A 17482-nucleotide genomic window follows, 5' to 3' on the forward strand; every position below is an offset into this window, starting at 1 on the left:
TGTAATGGAGGCTCAGATCACCTTTCTTGCTTCCCATACCTGGAGTCAGACTCAGAAGAACAGTCACTTAATAGTCCCATAGCATCTAAAAATGGCAGGTTCCTATAACCAGGTTTCAAATATGTTTATAGTTTCACTTTGGCTAAGGAACATCTTTTGAGGCAAGTCTTAAGTGGCTTACATGTCTTTCTATACATGTTCTAGTTCCTGATTAAATGGCAATCATAAAATCTAATTTACCATTAAAACCTTGACTTTTCCATCAATGCCAAATTTTATCCGATGTTACCTTCCTCTTGGAAAGTTAGACTGAAATTCTTTTCTCCAAACTAAAGATGTCATTGATTTATTCTCAATAATTAATTCAGTCTTTTGTTTTAATACTAATTGCTTTTACTTCACTTTGGTAACATGACCAATTTTTCTCCCCCTCCCCCCTGCTTCCTAATACTTTGCATTCTGATTACTCCTTCCCTCAATGTACCCTCCCCTCATCATACCCCACCCCTGTCCTATCCCCATCTTCTCTCTTTTCTTGCAGGGCAAGATGAGGGATAATAATTTTTCTTGTTAACTAACTCAAAAGAGGAAACTGAACTCCTCTGACTAAGAAATGTTCAGTTTGAGTCTACCTGCAAGGTTCGAGAGAGTGAACCAGACTCCTTGGTGTATCTACCTGAATTCCCTCAGGGATAACAGATTTTCTTAAAGCAAGACTAGAACAGGGATTAGCAGGAGAACTGAACTTGTCAACTTAGCCCGTAAGCAAAGAGATAAAGAAAATGTGGCTTGAACAATCATATAGAATGGGTTAGTAATACAAAATAAGATCAATTACAGAAGAGAATAAATTACAAAATGACACAGAATCAATTTAATTTCTTCACCACCGTTATTGGTTGTAAGTTGTATATAAACCATGTGTGTTCACTTTTCCTTGACGATATTGTATCTCCTACGTAAGAATGTAAGACTACTGAGGGCGAGAACTTTATGATTTATTATCATCTAATCTTCTGCTTAGCATAATACCTAATAGGTCTTAGGTGCTTAATAAATTCTTATTGATTATTTATTTCTCTGTCCCCATTAGAAAACAAAAGCAACAAAATCTGATCAATATAAACTGACTCTGGAAGGAGACACTGAAGAGAATATTTTATATTAATCACCTGCTGTGCCAAGCAACTGTGCTAAACTCTGGGGATACAAAGAAAAAACAGGCCCTGCCCTTAAGGTGTTTACATTTGAATGAGAGGAACACCATGTATATAAATTGGTATATTTGAGATACACACTCAAAGAATGGAAGGGAAAACATTTACAGGTGGTGGAATAGAGGGGACCTCCTCCACAGAAGATGGCATTTGAGTTTTGTAGGGTTGAAGAAAATCGTACAGTCTAAGAGGCTCAGTTGAAAGGGAAAGCTTTCTGGATACAGGGAGCCAGCAGAGCCACAGCGCAGTCTGGGAGATGGAGGAGAGAGCAGGTGGGCAGGGAAGAGGGTAGATACGGGAGAGCAGAAAAGGTTGGAACAAACAAATGGTTGGAGAATCAATTAGGGAGCGTTCAAAGAATTGCCTTCTCCCCATCCTAGGCCTACCTCCAATTGTAACCCATGATGAGATACTTTTACATGCCTATATCCCTACAGCCTCACCAACGTTGAATTTCATTGTTTTAAAGCCATTTATGCCAATTTATGAGTTTAACATTGTATTTCAGATATGGTATTGAACATTTCTCTTAGTATAATATATGAATAAATATTTTCAGGTGATTATTATTATTCCTTAAAAACCTATCTGTTCATAGTCTTTGATCCTTTCACAGTGGATAAATGATTATTTTTATATATTCATGTCAGTTCTTATAGATTCTAGATGTCAGGATTTTTATCATATTCCCTTCCCCCCCAAAGATTTTTTCCCTTAATACTGCTGCATCATTTTTGTTTTACAAAAGCTTTATTTGAGTTTCATCAAGTTTACCTATTTTGTCTCCAATAATTTCTTTCCTTACACTTGTGTCTTTTCAACAATTAAAATAAATATATCATTCAGCAAAGATGTATTAAATACCTGCCTCATAGCTGTACTAGGCACTGAAGATACACACAGAGCATGAAGCAGTACTTACTCTTATGGAGCTTACTGTCTAATGAAGGAGATGATTATGTATATAAGTACATAATATAGGAAAATACAAGGTTGTTAAGTGAGGAAAGCACTAAAAATAGGAGGATCAAGAAATTCTTCAAACAGAAAGTGGTATTTGGGCCGAGATGAGGGACTTAAGGAGTTGCACACTGCAGATAGAGTGAATAGACGGGTGGCTGTGAGTGACGAATAGGGAGAAAGCATAGGGGAATTAGAAAATGCAGGAGGAGGTCTGGGAGGTGAGAAAGACAGCTTGTGTTCAGATTGTGATGCCCTTAAAAGCTGGACAGAGGAGCTGATATCCTTTTGAGGTAATAGGAAGCCACTGGGGCTTATTATAAGGAGTGCCATCACACCTGTGCTTAAGAAAAGTCATTTTGCCAGCTCTTTGAAGGATGGATGAATTGGAATGAGGAAAGACTTGAGGCAGGAAGAATAATAATAAGGCCATTCTAATAGTCCTGCAAGAGATGATGAGAGCCTGATGGTGATGACTGTGTGAAAGGAGGGAAGGGACCTAGCAGGAAGACTGGTTAAATGGTGGTTGTAAGGACAGCAGCAGATCTTTAACTCAGAAATGTAATGATTGAAGCAGTTTTTTTAAAAACCTAGTTCTAACACAAATCTTGCTAAATCTAAATAACATGTGAGATCTTTGAGGATTCAAACGTAAAAGCTTTTTCCTGCAATAGTATTTGAGGGGAGAAAAAAAAGTAGCTAAGTTGTTGGCAGGACCAATTCACAGCTCTACCAATGGTGCATGATTGTTTTTCTTCAGCCATGCTACTATTTGATTTCCATTTTTATCATCTTTGTCAATCTCAAGAAAGAGCCTCAGTGTTGCTTTAATTGTCATCTCTCTAATTATTAATGATTTGGAGTCTTTTTTTTTTTTAATATCTTTGTTGATTACCTCAATTTCTTCCTTTGAACACTGTTCTTATCCTTTGACTATTCACTGGGAAATGGCTCTTTTTCATAAAAATTACTGAGACTTTTATCAGAGAAACTTGCTGCAAAGGTTTGGTGTTTTTTTTTTACCAGCTGTTTCTTTTCTTATTTTAACTGTATTGGTTTTGTTTGTACAGTCTTTTTAATTTTATGTAATTGTTCATCTTATCTTCTATGATCATCTCTGTCCCTTGTTCAGTCATGAACTCTTCTATCCATAGATCCAAAAGATAATTTTCTTCTTGTGCTTCATTTTTTTTTTTAACACACATACACATACACATATCCATATAGATAAGTTTCTATTCAGTTATATTGTATTTGTACCATATGAGATTTAATAGGATCCCTGTTCCTATTTTAGAATTCACTTGTAAGTCTATCCAGTCCCAGGGTTTTTTCTTTGGGAGTTCATTTATAGCTTATTCATTTTCTCTTAGACTGAATTATATAATTCTTCCTACTAATTCTTTTCTCAAGAAAAATATTGATGACATAAAGGTGTGAAGCTTCTATATAATCTACAACTCTCTGTTCTTTTTCTCATTCCTCCCCATATTTTCTAGTATTTTTTTGCCATCTTAATCTATTCCCATCTTTGTAGTGAAGTCACTGAGAAGCAAAGTATATGTTGTTTTGATTTGTTGAATCTTATCAAATTTTTCAAAGAATTTATCTTCATTGTCTAAAACCAATGTTAGTTCATAAGTCACAATTATTTTCATGGTTATTTTTTCACAAATGCTAACTTATGAGTCCTACAATACGAGATGACAAATGTCCCACGAAATAATGTTTCTTGATGTCTTTGGACATACAATAAAACCATCTCTTTCAACTTCACTTTACCCCTCTCCAAAGAATACCTTCATCACCAAGTATGCAGCCTACTGATTATAAACTTCTCAATACTTAATCAGTCTGGGCCTCAAAAATTAGACTTACTTGCCATGGAAAAGAGGTGAGAAAATGCACCTCCCCCGCTTGTGCTGGAGCGGGGAATGTGGTATATACTGTCAAATGCAGTGAGTGGCTTAAGAAGGGAAGGACACAAGCAGGCCAAATTTGATTCTTTGGCCAACTCTGCTCTTGACTCTTTGGACGTTACCACCATGGCTTATCTGCCTTCTAATCCTGAGGTGCCCTTAGCATGTATGGCCTTGTCACCCAGTAGCATCCCTCTGCCCCTGTGGCTCATTGGGGAGTTTTTCCTGAAACTTCCATACAGAGCAAGGAGACAGGCCAGTTATCTATCCATCTTTCCCTGCTCTGCTTCTGAGATTCCATGTCTTTATGTCTTGTCTTCCCCCATTAGAATGTAACTCTTCTATAGCAGGAGCTGTTTTTCTTTTTGCTTGTATCTGTATCCTCAGCACTTAGAGCAGTTCCTGGTATGTAGTTTTTGCTTAATGAACACTTGTTGACCTGACTTAGTTTTGCTGAACTGCCTTTTATCTCTTTAAATTCTTTCTTGCAAGCAATGGCTTGATGGTTAGAGGAGGAGAAAAGGATGTATTTAGACGTGGTGATATACAAACTAACTTATCAACACAAAAATGTTCAAACTTAAGAAAAAACAGAGAGAGCTATAGTGATAGTAATAACATTGTAATATGTTAAGAAGCTATCTTTCTGAATGGGGTCTTAAAGTTTCATCTGATTACCAGATACCTGAACATGGGGTGCTGCCTTAAGAATTTAATAAACTGATTGTTTTAATGTTTTAAGCTCTACAACACATTTAGTCTTAATAACTTTGGATTTTAATATCTGATTTTTCTAACTTATCTAGGACATGAAACATGTGTTGAACTTCTCTTGGAACAGGAAGTCTTCCAGAAAATGGAAGGAAATTCTTTCAGCCCATTACATTGTGCTGTGTAAGAAAGCCAAAATAAATCACATTTGTTTATAACACTAAAAATAAATTCTCTCAAGCCCTGTGTAACCAGCTTGTTGTTTTTCATAGGATAAATGACAATGAAAGTGCTGCTGAGATGTTAATTGATACATTGGGCACTGGCATTGTAAATTCAACAGATACGAAAGGAAGGTAGGAACTCACCTGTAACATTTGCTTTTCATAAAATGTAGCCTTAATATTTTAGCACCTGTTATGTTAGTATTTGTTATTAAAATGTCAATTTTCAGATAAACATGCATAAGTGCTTTTTAAACCTTTTAGAGATCATAACTGTTATACTAGAAACTTATTTTTACTGACTAAACAGTTTCTGTTTACACTGAATGTATTAATGTATTTCATTGAATCTAGTTCAAATGAAAAAATTTCTTCATCTTTTTCCCAGGAGCATGTTTATTAGACAAATAAGGTCAATAACGAAATTAAAAATATTACTTCTTGTGTACTAGTCCATTTCTAATTCAAGGTCCACTTGAGTTACTAACATAGAAATGTTATTGGAGAGGGCGGGGGAGATATTCTAAGCAACTTGTCAACTAATTTTTACCCTGACAATAATTTTATTATTGTCTTTGAAATTTTGGGGAAGAGTACTGAACTGAGAATCAGTAGAGATTCAGATCTGTCTCATTTACTGGTAGTATGAACTTGAATTTAACCTCTCAACCTTAATTTAATAATTTGTAAAATTGGAGAATTGGTTGTTAGGGAAGATGAGTGAACCAGATATCTTAAAGTTCTTTCACAGCTCTAAAATTCTGCAAAACTGAATTTTTATTCTAGAAATAAAAAACACTTTAATGATTGTGAACTTTGCTTTATTGCAGAACTCCTCTTCATGCAGCTGCTTTCACAGATCATGTAGAATGTTTGCAGCTGCTCCTTAGCCATAATGCTCAAGTGAATTCTGTTGATTCTTCTGGGAAAACACCTCTGATGATGGCAGCAGAAAATGGACAGACAAATACTGTTGGTAAAGAAATGACCTAGGAATTTTAGTATTAGTATCCTGTTAATTGCATGTAATGCCCGAGGTAATGCCCGAGGTTGAAAGTGGCCCCCTACAAGAAAGAACAGCACTGAATAGGGTACTGGTAGTTCTAGTGTTTCTACTGAAGTTTATAAACCTTTTAGTCATTGAATTGATATTTTAATTTGCCCCATTTGATTGAGAAATTTAAGGTTTCCAAAGTCTGGTTGAATAGTTTTGCTTTAAATGATTATATTTTATAAACAGAATTGCTGTTGCTACGGATGATTTGTCCTTTTTGTTTTCTATTCTTCAGTTCAGAGAGTGATTAAAATACTGAGATGATGTTTGTTCTGTAAAAATTACTGCAATTTCCCCTCCCTCTAATTCCCTTCTTTCCCCACAGAGATGCTGGTTAGCAGTGCTAACGCAGACCTGACTCTACAAGATAACAGTAAAAACACAGCACTCCATTTGGCATGCAGTAAGGTAGGTACATGTTTTCATTTTTTTAAATCACTATTATTTTTAAGCAGTGTTATTACTGAATATGCAGAATTATTAGAGAATATTTCACAATGCAGTAAAAAATGAACTTTAAAATTATGTGGGGCAAAATCCATATCACTAATCACTTAAATCAAGTTTTCATATATATCAGCAAAAGTATTTTGATGTGTTGAAAGCTGTAATAAGGACAGAAACCCTCACTTAACCTGTTAACCTCTAAAATAAATGTCTATAAAAAAAATCCAGACCTCTTCACTAACTGTTAACCAGGGTAAAGTCTTGACTATATGGTATGCATAGAATTTCTCATTTATAGGACTAAGTTTTCAAAAAATAAAGTTATTTATTGTATTTTTAGGGTCATGAAACTAGTGCCTTGTTAATCCTGGAAAAGATAACAGATAGAAACCTCATTAATGCAACCAATGCAGCTTTGCAAACGTGAGTATTTCTCATTTACACTTTGATATAACAGGATATAAATGCAAAGTAATGAATGACTTTTGTCTGTGTGGATTTGTTGACTGAATGGTTACATTTCATAAGTTATTGTAACTGCTCAAATTAAATTTTTTATCCAACTGGGGATATTCACGATGTTTCTCAAATGCTTTATCCAGAACCATCTATAAAGATATGTTACTGAAGATTATTTTAATCTTAAACTTTATAAGAATGTTCAAAATGTTTCTTCATGCCATTTAAATATTTAGAGGTGCTGAAAGAAACATTACGTGAAGAAATACCTTAAAAAATTAGAATATTCGGTGTAATGTGAGGGTTCCTTGATTAGAAATCTACTGAGCCGCTGGTTGCCCTGTAATGAAATCTTAGGCCTGGTCCAGAAAAAGGAATCAGTAAAAGCATCCATAGAACAAGACTCAGTAGACAGAGCACCAGGACTGGAGTTCAGAACACCAGAGTTCAAATCCAGGCTCAAACACTGACTAGCTATGTGACCCTTGGCAAGTTCCTTAACCTCTATTTGCCTCAGGGGATAATAATAGCACCTATCTCACAGAGTGTTGTGAGGTTCAAATGGGATAATTGCCTTGAGCCTAGCAGAGGCTTGGAGAGTATATAGATGATGTGATAGCATAGGAAGGATAGGACTGAGATTACTAAACTAATGTATTAGATGAAAGAAATGTTACACGGGGATATGCTGGCAGGTTGAGATTTTGAGTTGAAACTAACAAGATGAAATTTTAATAGAAACCAGTCAGAAAACAAGCATTTTCTTAAGTCCTTGCCATGTGCTCAGCTCTGTGTGACGGCTGGGGAGAAAAACATGAAACCATCATTCTCTCCCTCCCGAATATGAGTTTGGGCTCTGATGGCAATCAGGAGAAATCCAGTGTCATTGTGCACAGAGCCAGCGCCACTCTGCTTGGGGGCAAAGTGCTGGCCTCCATTCTGTAGGCAAGGAGGCCACTCTAGCCAGGTCAGAGGCTGAAGCATGATTCAGTCAGAAGAGCAGGCTGGTGCCAGGTTGTGACGAGCTGGTGGTAGGACATCACTCAGGCTTATGGGCTAGGGAGGCACCTGGTCAGGCTTGTGCATTTCTGGAGTTGTTCTGACAAACTGGCATATGCCAGAAGCAACTGTAATGATCATACTGATCAAAGCGATTGAGGACCATTAGCTTGAAAAAGAGATGAAGTAGAAGGCCATGATCAGTGTCTTCAGATGCTCACATTAGATGACAGTATTGGTAGACCCAAAATGAGTAAGACATCTGCTGGGTCAGCTGGGGCAGTCATCCCGTGCTTATCTACTTTGCCTGTCATACGTTTCTCAGATGACAGACATCTTGTATTCTGTTCATCTTCCAAGTTCCTGTTTTAGTTCTATGTCACAGCCTGCTCACACCCTCTGTACAAGTTCTCCATGGCCCTCTGTGTGTGATACTCATTTTTTATTCTTTTGGAGTTAACGGTATTAGAGGAAAGACCAATAAAGTTACAGGCAGGCAGATTTAAACTCTGTATTAGGAAAACCTGTCAGACAGATTTCTTTAAAGTGGATTGGGCTGCCTTAGTACGTAGGGAGTTCCCTTACCCATCATTGGAGTTATTCAGGTAGATACTAGGTGATCACTTGTCAGGGATGTTTAGGTGAGATTCACTCAGCTTTGGAGTAGAAAAGGTTGAATTAAGTCTAGATCATTCTCTGCATTCGCCATAGTGACATCTGGTCTGACAGTGTCTCATTGAACATTCTAGGCATATGCTTATGTTTATCATTTCATTTATAAAGTGACAGTTCAGTCAACTAGATTGTTTCATTTTTCCATACTGCTGCAAAACTACTCTCAGTCAACCACATTTGTCTGCTTTTTCAGACCCTTACATGTTGCTGCCAGAAATGGACTCACAGTTGTAGTACAAGAACTTTTGGGGAAAGGAGCGAGTGTGCTTGCTGTAGATGAAAATGGTAAGGAGTCTCCTTATTGGGTGTGAATCTGAACTTAAACAATGACTTCAATGTTTCCATTCTTTGGGGTGATCTGCCTTTCATGTAAGGTGAGCCTCTGTTGGTTGGAAAGGGGGGAACAGAATCATTATTGAGTAATGCTAGTGATCACTCACATGTCTGTCACAGTTCAGCGTCTGTAAAGCACTTTCTTCACAAGAAATCTGTAAGGAAGGTGGTGGGAGGATTATTTTCTCCATCAGATCTTTGTAGACTCAGGTGACCAAGAAAGGTCTTGAAATCAGACTAAGATCGGTCAGAGGAACGTAAGACTCTTTAAATATGTAAAGGGCTGTTATGTGGGAGAAAGACTGGCCTTTCTTTACATGGCCAAGAAGCAATAAAATCAGTTAGTAGAGTTAGAGACAGACATATTTAGACTCAATAGAAAGAAAAAAATTTGAGCTCGCCCCAAAGTGGAATAGGTTGCCCTAGGAGAAAGAATTCTCCCTTACTAGAAGTCCTTCAAGCAAAATAAAAGTTACCACTTGGTGGGGATTTTATAAAGATGGTTTTAATTCATACATGAGTAGTCTCGTATCCCCTGAGGATCCCTTGCAATTCTGGGAATCTATAATTTTGTAATCCATATTTTAACATGAAAACCTAAAGCTCAGAGAGGTTGGCTTCCTTGGGGCCACGTAATTACGTCAGAGAGTCAGAACTCACAGATATTGTCTCTCTCTCTCAAAGTCTAGAGCTCTTGCTTCTTCCAAGTACATCGGGCAAGATATTAACACCAAGAGGGATAGGACAAAAGAAATGAGAAAATTCCCAGCTAAGAAACTGAAAGATTTCTTAAATCTGATAAAGGCTCCTAAATAAAGTTGATGATTTTTTAAATTGATTTTATTAGTTCTGTGCATGCATCAAAATACAAATTTATACTTTACCTTTATTTTTAGAAGGTAGTAATTTTAATTTTTAAATTAAATCATATGTTAAGTTGAGGCACTTAAGTATAATTTGGAAATCTCTGCTATTGGGTATATGTAGCAGTTAGTGATTGTACCATGTTAGTCAGTCAGTAAACATTAAGTGCTCCTGCTGTGTGCTAGGCATTGCGCTAAGCCCTGGGAGTACAGAGAAAGGCAAAAAAAAAAATTATTTTCCTACTCTCCCAGCCTAGTGGGGAAAAATGACATGTAAACAACCATGTACAGAGATATAGACAAGATAAACTCAGAGAGAAGGCTCTCAGATTATAGCTGATTGGAAAACTGTTCCTACAGAAAGTGAGATGTTAACTGAGACCTGAAGGAAACCAGGAGGAGGAGATGTGGAAGGAGAGAAGCCAGCCATAGAAATGCCCTGAGTCAGGAGGTGAAGAATGGCCAGAAGGACTGGGTCCTCAGAGAGCACTGAGGAGTTAGAGAACTGGGAAGGTGAGGCAGAGAGGTGCTCTGAAGGAGTTTAGAAGCCAGACAAATCCTGAAAATACTAGGGAACCACTGGCATTTAATTTTGGGGAGGTTGGACAGTCAGACCTGTGTTTGGGAAGGTCATTTTGACATCTGAGTGGAAGGTGGACTGGAGCGCGGAGAGACTTGAGGCAGACACATAGATCAGTGGATATTTCAGCATTTAGCTAGAGGGGATCTCCTAGTTCTTAGGCCTACATTGATTTCACCATTTTGTGAATCAGAAGCCAATCATTTTTAAAAAATGAATGTACCAAGGATCTGTGATTTGTATTCTTGTGGGAATTTGCAGTGAGAATGTCTGCTGCCCCCGTGTAGGTGCAACCTGGAAGTCCTGGGCAGTGACCCGACCTAGCAGGATGTGACCCTGTCTTCTTAGTCCATCCATTGGTTTTTATGACATGCTTCAGTTCTGGCCTCAGAGCCACCAGCCTCCAGGAGAAGGGTCAGTGGCCAGACTCTGGAAGCAGGGAGGTTCTTTGGACACCTTGATTTCATGTCTACAGGCTATTCACATGTGTATCCCTACTCAGTTGGTGCTGAGGATACAGAAATGAAAAACAGCACTCAGCTTGCTCTCTAAGAGCCTGCAAGTCTGTCTGCCTGAGGGGATGAGACACACAGACAAACAAGTGTGAGACGTTGTAGACTGGGATGTGGGCCGAACACCCACTGTTCTTCTGAGGAAGGCCCTGTGAGGAAAGTTGTGTCCAAACTGGGCCATGAAGGAAAGCAAAAGAATTTCAGCAAGTGGAAACGTGCAGGGAGTGAGTTCCAGGCATGAGGCGTTGGTGTGTTTGATAGAGAGCACTGTAGCAGGAGAAGCTTGCTGCAGAGCTCAGAGAAGGTAGAATCCCAGGCTTGGAGTTGGTATTTTACTGGACCCCTTAGGGTGTCACTTAGATTAGGTCGTGATGTGGACAAGAAATCCCAGATTCAGAGCCAAAGGGGCCTGGCTTCTCCTCTTTGTGTGACTCCTCACAATAGGGTGCTTGGATTGAGCGACCACCAAGGTCTCTCGCAGTCTGCATCTGGGGTCTTCAGTGGGACAACAGAGTAGAAATGGGCTCCAGCTGCAAGGAGTCAAAGGGAAGACTGGCAGCACTCTATGCATAGACAGCCGGCACCAAGGCAGGGAGGGAAGCTTGTGGTCAGGAGTCAGTGTCACCAGCCTGAACCCAGACCCAGACTGCAGAGGGCTTCAGAGCTCCCTGCTGCTCTCTGCTCCAGGCTAAGCTTCATAACTGTATGAACATGGGGGCAGGGGGCAGTGTTCCTCCATTCTTAGCATGATTGTCCAAAATCTTTTAGCAGCAGTGGGTGACTCATGGTATGTAGAGGAACACACACTGGGTTCTGTCTAGTGTCTATCCACCCACATCCTCCACTTTAATATAAGTAATCTCTGGTGGCTCATTTTCCCTCCAGGATCAAATATCAGGTTGTCTGTTTGGCCATTTAAAGCTCTTTGTGAATAACCTGGCCCCTTTCTTACCTTTCCGTTCTTACACTTTCTTTCCTTTCACAATCTTGTCTTTGACCCAACTCTTGTTCAGTGTGCTCCAACTCTTTGTGACCCCTTTTGGGCTTTTCTTGCTTCCTGGAGTGGTTTGCCATTTCCTTTCCAGTTCATTTTACAGATGAGGAAACTGAGGCAAACAGGGTGAAGTGACTTGCCCAGGGTCACCCAGCTAGTATGTGACGGAGGCAGATTTGAACTCTTTTGAACAGATTTGATCTTCCTGACTCCAGACCTAGCTCTCTATCCACTGCACCACCCAGCTGCCCCTGTGAGCCAACTTCATTGGCCTGTTTTCTGTTTCCTGTGTGTAATCCTCCATCAACCAGATCTGTGCACTGTCACTCATTTGTATACCGCTCTCTCTTTAGACCTCTTCCTGTCCCTGGCTTTCTTTGCAAATCAGTTCAGTTCTGTCTTCCCGCAGGAGCCCTTCCATGGACCCTCAGGCGCTAGTGACTTTTCGCTTCAGTCTCCTCTGTATGGATCATGGCTCTGACTAGCTGTTTACTTATTGTCTCCCTCATTAGAATGTCAGCTCTCTGTGGGTAATGACAGTGTATGCCTTTCTCTGTATCTAGGGTCCTCACCACAGCGCACGGCACACAGAAGCACTTAAATGCTTCTCGACTGACATGAGCTAGCTTGGCGACATTCAACAAAAAACTTGGGTTTTTTCATCTGTGAGATGAGAGAGTTGAGCTAGCTCTCTGGAGTCCTGGCTTTAACATGAATACTGTTTACATGTTAAGTTTTGGTGTGTGCATTAAGACATACAGGACAAACAAGGAGGAAGGGGTTGGGTTACTCAGCAGTGGAAGAAGTGTGCATTCCAATAAAATCGTGGTTTCATCAAGGTATAAAATTCAGGCCTTTTTTTTTAGGCATCTAGTAAGATTGGTGATCCTGTGATTTCTGAGAAACTTTGAATAAGATCTGTTTTAAGGATTTTCTTTTATGTTTAATTCTAGGGTATACCCCAGCTTTGGCCTGTGCTCCCAATAAGGATGTGGCTGATTGTCTAGCCCTCATTCTGGCCACCATGATGCCTATTTCATCAAGTAGCACAATACCATCCCTAACGTTCAGTGCCATTAATCATTACACTAGCACCTCAAAGACCGTCACCTTTGACCCCTTGCCAGTCATGCGCAGTGAGCACAGCTCTTACTGCAGTTTCAACAACATCGGCAGGGAAGATGGTTACCCGTACACGGAAGAGGATGAACTCAATGATTCTGATTCGGAGACGTACTGAGCGACTTATGTGCTGGTATGAAGACTGAGTCCAGTCCCGGAAAGAGCACTCATTGTTCAAATACAAAATCAGCCTCAAGCAAAAAGGGCTAATGGTGGATGGTCTACATGCTGACATGTAGAGGAAGATTTTTAAAGCCAAGTTTTGCAAAAGAAGCTACTAGATAAAGTCTTGAAGTGAACTTGAAATTCAGAGCGAAAAGTAACATCTAAACAACTTGGTTTAATTTGGTTTTGAGGTGCAAGGCATAATTTTGGGACACTGTACACACAAGTCTGTGTATACAAGCAACACTATTGTACAAGAATAAAGGACACTACATTTAAAATCCTATCAATCAAACTAATGAAATCTGAAGGCAATAAAAGTTTGGTACAGTAGGCATTGTTGCGCAGCAAATTGCCAAAGGACCAAATAACTTAAAGGTTTTTTAATCTAATAACTTTTTGTGGAAACTGGAATAGATTAATTGAAAACTTATCTAAACCAAACTTTAATATTTCTAAAAATGAAGTTCAAATTTGGTTTTCAAGTTTGATTTTTTTAAAAAAAAAAGCAAAAATCTGAAAGCCTTCTGACACTGTATTTAAATGTACAATGAGAGATAGCAGATGTATTTTTAAGTTTTGTTTTTTCTTTTAGATAAAAATTTTAAAGAAAAATTGTCATACTTTTATAATGTTAAAATTGAAAACCAGCTAACTGATGCAGTCAGGGTGATACATGTACAGTGTAAAAAAAATGGAGGGGGGGAGTCCAAGACAATTATTGTTGCACAGTTTTAGATGCTTAAGTTTAAAATTGAGCTGTTATTTAAAATATGCTGAAAAGATTTCTGGGGAGAGTGAAACTTAATGCAAATTAGAAGGTCATTTCTTGGACACCCTGTTGCAGCTGTCTGTCTGGTCCTGGAAAGTTAACTTTTTTTTCCAGCAACTCATCCACTTTTTTATAACATGTACATTGGTTACCGAAATTATTTTTATGCCTCCTCATTGCATTTGTTTTGCTTTATTTAAATCCTGGAGTATGATAAAAAAAATAATCATAAAAGAATATTCCTTATTACCCAAAAGTATAATGTCAGGTTCTTTGGAAGAATAATTTGTTGTACAACATTTTTTTTTATCTGAACACAAACATGTGGATCCTGTCTGGACATGTGTTTTATAACACACCACTGTTGAGGGGAAGAAGAGGGGAGGGGACGCTGTCTGCTAGAAATTTCCTGACATATGGAAGAGAATTTCACAACTTTTAAAAGAAAACTGAGGTTTGGGCTGTTAACAACTTTATTTGGTTCTCCTTTAACCATAACTCACTTTTCAAGTGAACTTGCTCCAAGACATACAAGGCCATCTCGTATGTCCAGAGAAAGTACAATAAGTTGCGGCAAACTGATTCCCGATTTCATTCTATCCTTTTTTTATTGTGAAACTGGAAACCTTAATGACATTGTAAATTACCAGCTGGTTTTCTGAACATAAAGTGTGAAAACACAGAACAGTATTTTGATCTATTTGATAATTTTGTGGGGTTTTTGAAGAATTAATGAGCATGTACATAGAAATAGTGACTGCTTGAATACTGTATTTACTTGCACTCTTTCAGTACATCAAGATTCCTGTATATTTTACGGAGTATAATAAAACCCAGATGTGAGTTGTATTTAATGAACGATGTATTTATATCTGTGTACATTACCTAAAAGCTGTTTTTAAAGAAACATTTCTAGGATTTTGACTACTCTTGTCAAGTTTTTTTCCTTTGATCTTGACTATTACTTGCCATGTCAGATGAGATATAACATAAATGATACCTTTGGTCTTCCACTTTTCCATTATACAAATAATAAGACAAACTTAGGTTGATCATTAGTGGTGGAGAAATAGATTTGTTTTTTAATTGACAGTACGCTGCATGTTCTATAAAAGTATCTTTTAAAAAGTAATAGGATGATAGAAAGATATACATCCTATCCCATCCGTTAGAGTCATTTCTTCTGAATTTCTGGAGGGCATATTTATTAGTAGTTATCAGGTTCATCCAATCTAAGCACCCACACGATTGAGGAGCCACTTACACATCCAGCCTCTTGCATATTTCTTGTGATAGGCAGTTCACAATACCTCACAATTCCCCTTTTCCCATTTTGAAGAGCACCAATTTATTTTAAGTGATTCCTTAGGCAGAACTCTGCCTCCCTCATCACTTTTACTCCCGGCTGGAAATCTCTCTTCCAGGCCTATCATCTCCATGACAATCTCATCTGTTTGAAGACATGCATAGTACCTTAAACTCTCTCCAACCTGTTTTAAAACAAAGCAGAATTAACCTCCAGCATATCAGGCATTAAGTGTTTCTGACGTGCCAAGCACTGGGAACATGAAGATTTTTTTAAATGAATCCACCTTTCAAGGAGCTTGTGTGCAATTCTGGAAGACAATACCTATATCGATGTTGCTATAGATATAGGGGTACATGTATGTATCTCTCTACAGAGGCACATACAGACTCCGTCCTCTGGGAGCCTCTTTCTTCTTTAAAACCCAAGATAGCATTTCCCATCATGTGTTAATGTGCTTTATAAACAGTAAATTTCTTTATGTAAATACAAATGCTGTTTATAATTATTATTATCATTCATTGAAAACAATATTTGTGAAGGATTTAAATTGAAGGAATCCTGTGTAAATGAACTTTATCCATACATCACCAAAATGGATCTTTAAAAAAAAATGTTTAAAAAGCATTTAAAAATGATTGGGAAAAGACTACAGTTTCTCAGGAAGACGTTTCATATGGTGACCTGAATTTATTTTCTGAGAGGGCACACATTTTTTAAGGCTAGTATTATGGACTCTATGATCTAAGTAATACAGACTGGAAAATCCTTGAGGGCAGGAAGCTTGTTTTGCAGATTTATGTTCCTGCTCTCTCCAAATCTCCATGGACATCTTTAAAAGTGCTGATTGAGTCGAATTGGCCTAAAGCAGGAAATTTTGAAAGTCTCCTGGATTCCTTTTTTCTTTCAGAAGTAACTGAAAGGGAGCTAGCTGGGCCAAACCCAGCAGGCATCACTGAAAGTGATGGTTTAGGACCAGAGCCAGAATCCCAGCTCTGCCACTTCACTTGGGCCCTCGTGAGCCTCAGTGTCCTCATTTCTGCTCTAAAGGGAAAAACTGGAAAATTTTAAGTGCCATATTTCTTTTCAAATGTCTTTTTACAATGGTTTAATTAAATCACACAGGACTTCAAGATTCAACTAAATGGTTCAGTTCTTAGAACTGGAACCATTTCCTGCCAAGTTTATCATTAGCATTTTTAAAGTTTTATTTTTCTATTATATGCATTTCTGAATATCTCTTCTCTTCTAATCAAGTCTGTCCCTTGCAATAAAGATTTTAAAAGAAAGATGAAAAAAATGTGGTTCAACAAAATCATCTGCCACCTTTTCTATGCCTGATATACGTACACCGTTTAACAGCCATGGCCCCTGACCTTTCAGATTCACTCCGGGGCCAAACCTGGTCACGTTTTCCCACACTCCTCTGACTTATCGTATTGCCTTTTTGTTGTTGTTGCATAGTATTACCCATTACATCCACATACCATAATTTATGTGGCTGTTACTAAATTTATAGACACCCACCTTGTTGCCAGTTCTTTGCTACTACAAAAAAGTGCCTCTGTGACTATGTTGGTGCACATGGGGCCTCTTCCACTGTCTTTCACCTCCTTTTGATATATACCCAGCGATGGGATATCTGGGGCAAAAGATATAGACATTTTAGATACTTCCGTAAGATAATTATAAGTCACGTGCCAGCATCATTCAACCAGTTCACAGCTGCACAAACGTATTAGACTGTCTTCCCGTAACCCCTCCAACGTTTCCATCCTTTGTCATCTTTGCAGACTTGATGGGTGGAAGGTGACTCTTCAGAGCTGCTTTAATTTACATTTCTTTTATTACTAGTGGTTTGAAGTAATCTTTCCAGTGGTTATTTATGACTTGAGCTCCAGAAATACAAATGCAAAAAAAGCCAGATAGCCCCTGCTGTCCAAAGGATCTTACATGTTCCATTTGGTATGTTACAACATGAGGGGAATGTAGGAGCGGTATCATGGGCATCATAATATGGAAATGGCCCAGAAGTGGTATAGACGCCTGGTTCCTGCTGGGGATGGAAGCTCAATTCCATGTGGACAGTCTCGGGCGGGTAAAGGTGGGAACTTCTAAATCTTTGAGTTCTCACGAGGCCCCCCAGGAAACGACTGGGAATCGAGGTGAA

The 17482-nt window shown here is 38.5% G+C and overlaps 1 protein-coding gene across 3 annotated transcripts in view; it reads left to right on the top strand.

The window, feature by feature from the left end:
• The window catches only part of ANKRD28 (ankyrin repeat domain 28), a 218832-nt gene extending 203972 nt beyond the window's left edge, over nucleotides 1-14860 (top strand). For all 3 annotated transcript variants that reach the window (XM_072651271.1, XM_072651270.1, XM_072651273.1), the window contains 7 exons: nucleotides 4903-4990; nucleotides 5080-5163; nucleotides 5862-6007; nucleotides 6411-6493; nucleotides 6873-6955; nucleotides 8859-8950; nucleotides 12901-14860. In XM_072651271.1, coding sequence (XP_072507372.1) covers nucleotides 4903-4990; nucleotides 5080-5163; nucleotides 5862-6007; nucleotides 6411-6493; nucleotides 6873-6955; nucleotides 8859-8950; nucleotides 12901-13187 — 863 coding nt within the window. In that variant the 3' untranslated portion in view covers nucleotides 13188-14860. The remainder of the gene's footprint in view (nucleotides 1-4902; nucleotides 4991-5079; nucleotides 5164-5861; nucleotides 6008-6410; nucleotides 6494-6872; nucleotides 6956-8858; nucleotides 8951-12900) is intronic.
• The last annotated feature ends 2622 nt before the right edge of the window (nucleotides 14861-17482 follow it).

This window comes from Notamacropus eugenii, chromosome 3 (genome assembly GCF_028372415.1).
Source record: "Notamacropus eugenii isolate mMacEug1 chromosome 3, mMacEug1.pri_v2, whole genome shotgun sequence".
In the NCBI taxonomy this organism is placed as follows: domain Eukaryota; kingdom Metazoa; phylum Chordata; class Mammalia; order Diprotodontia; family Macropodidae; genus Notamacropus; species Notamacropus eugenii.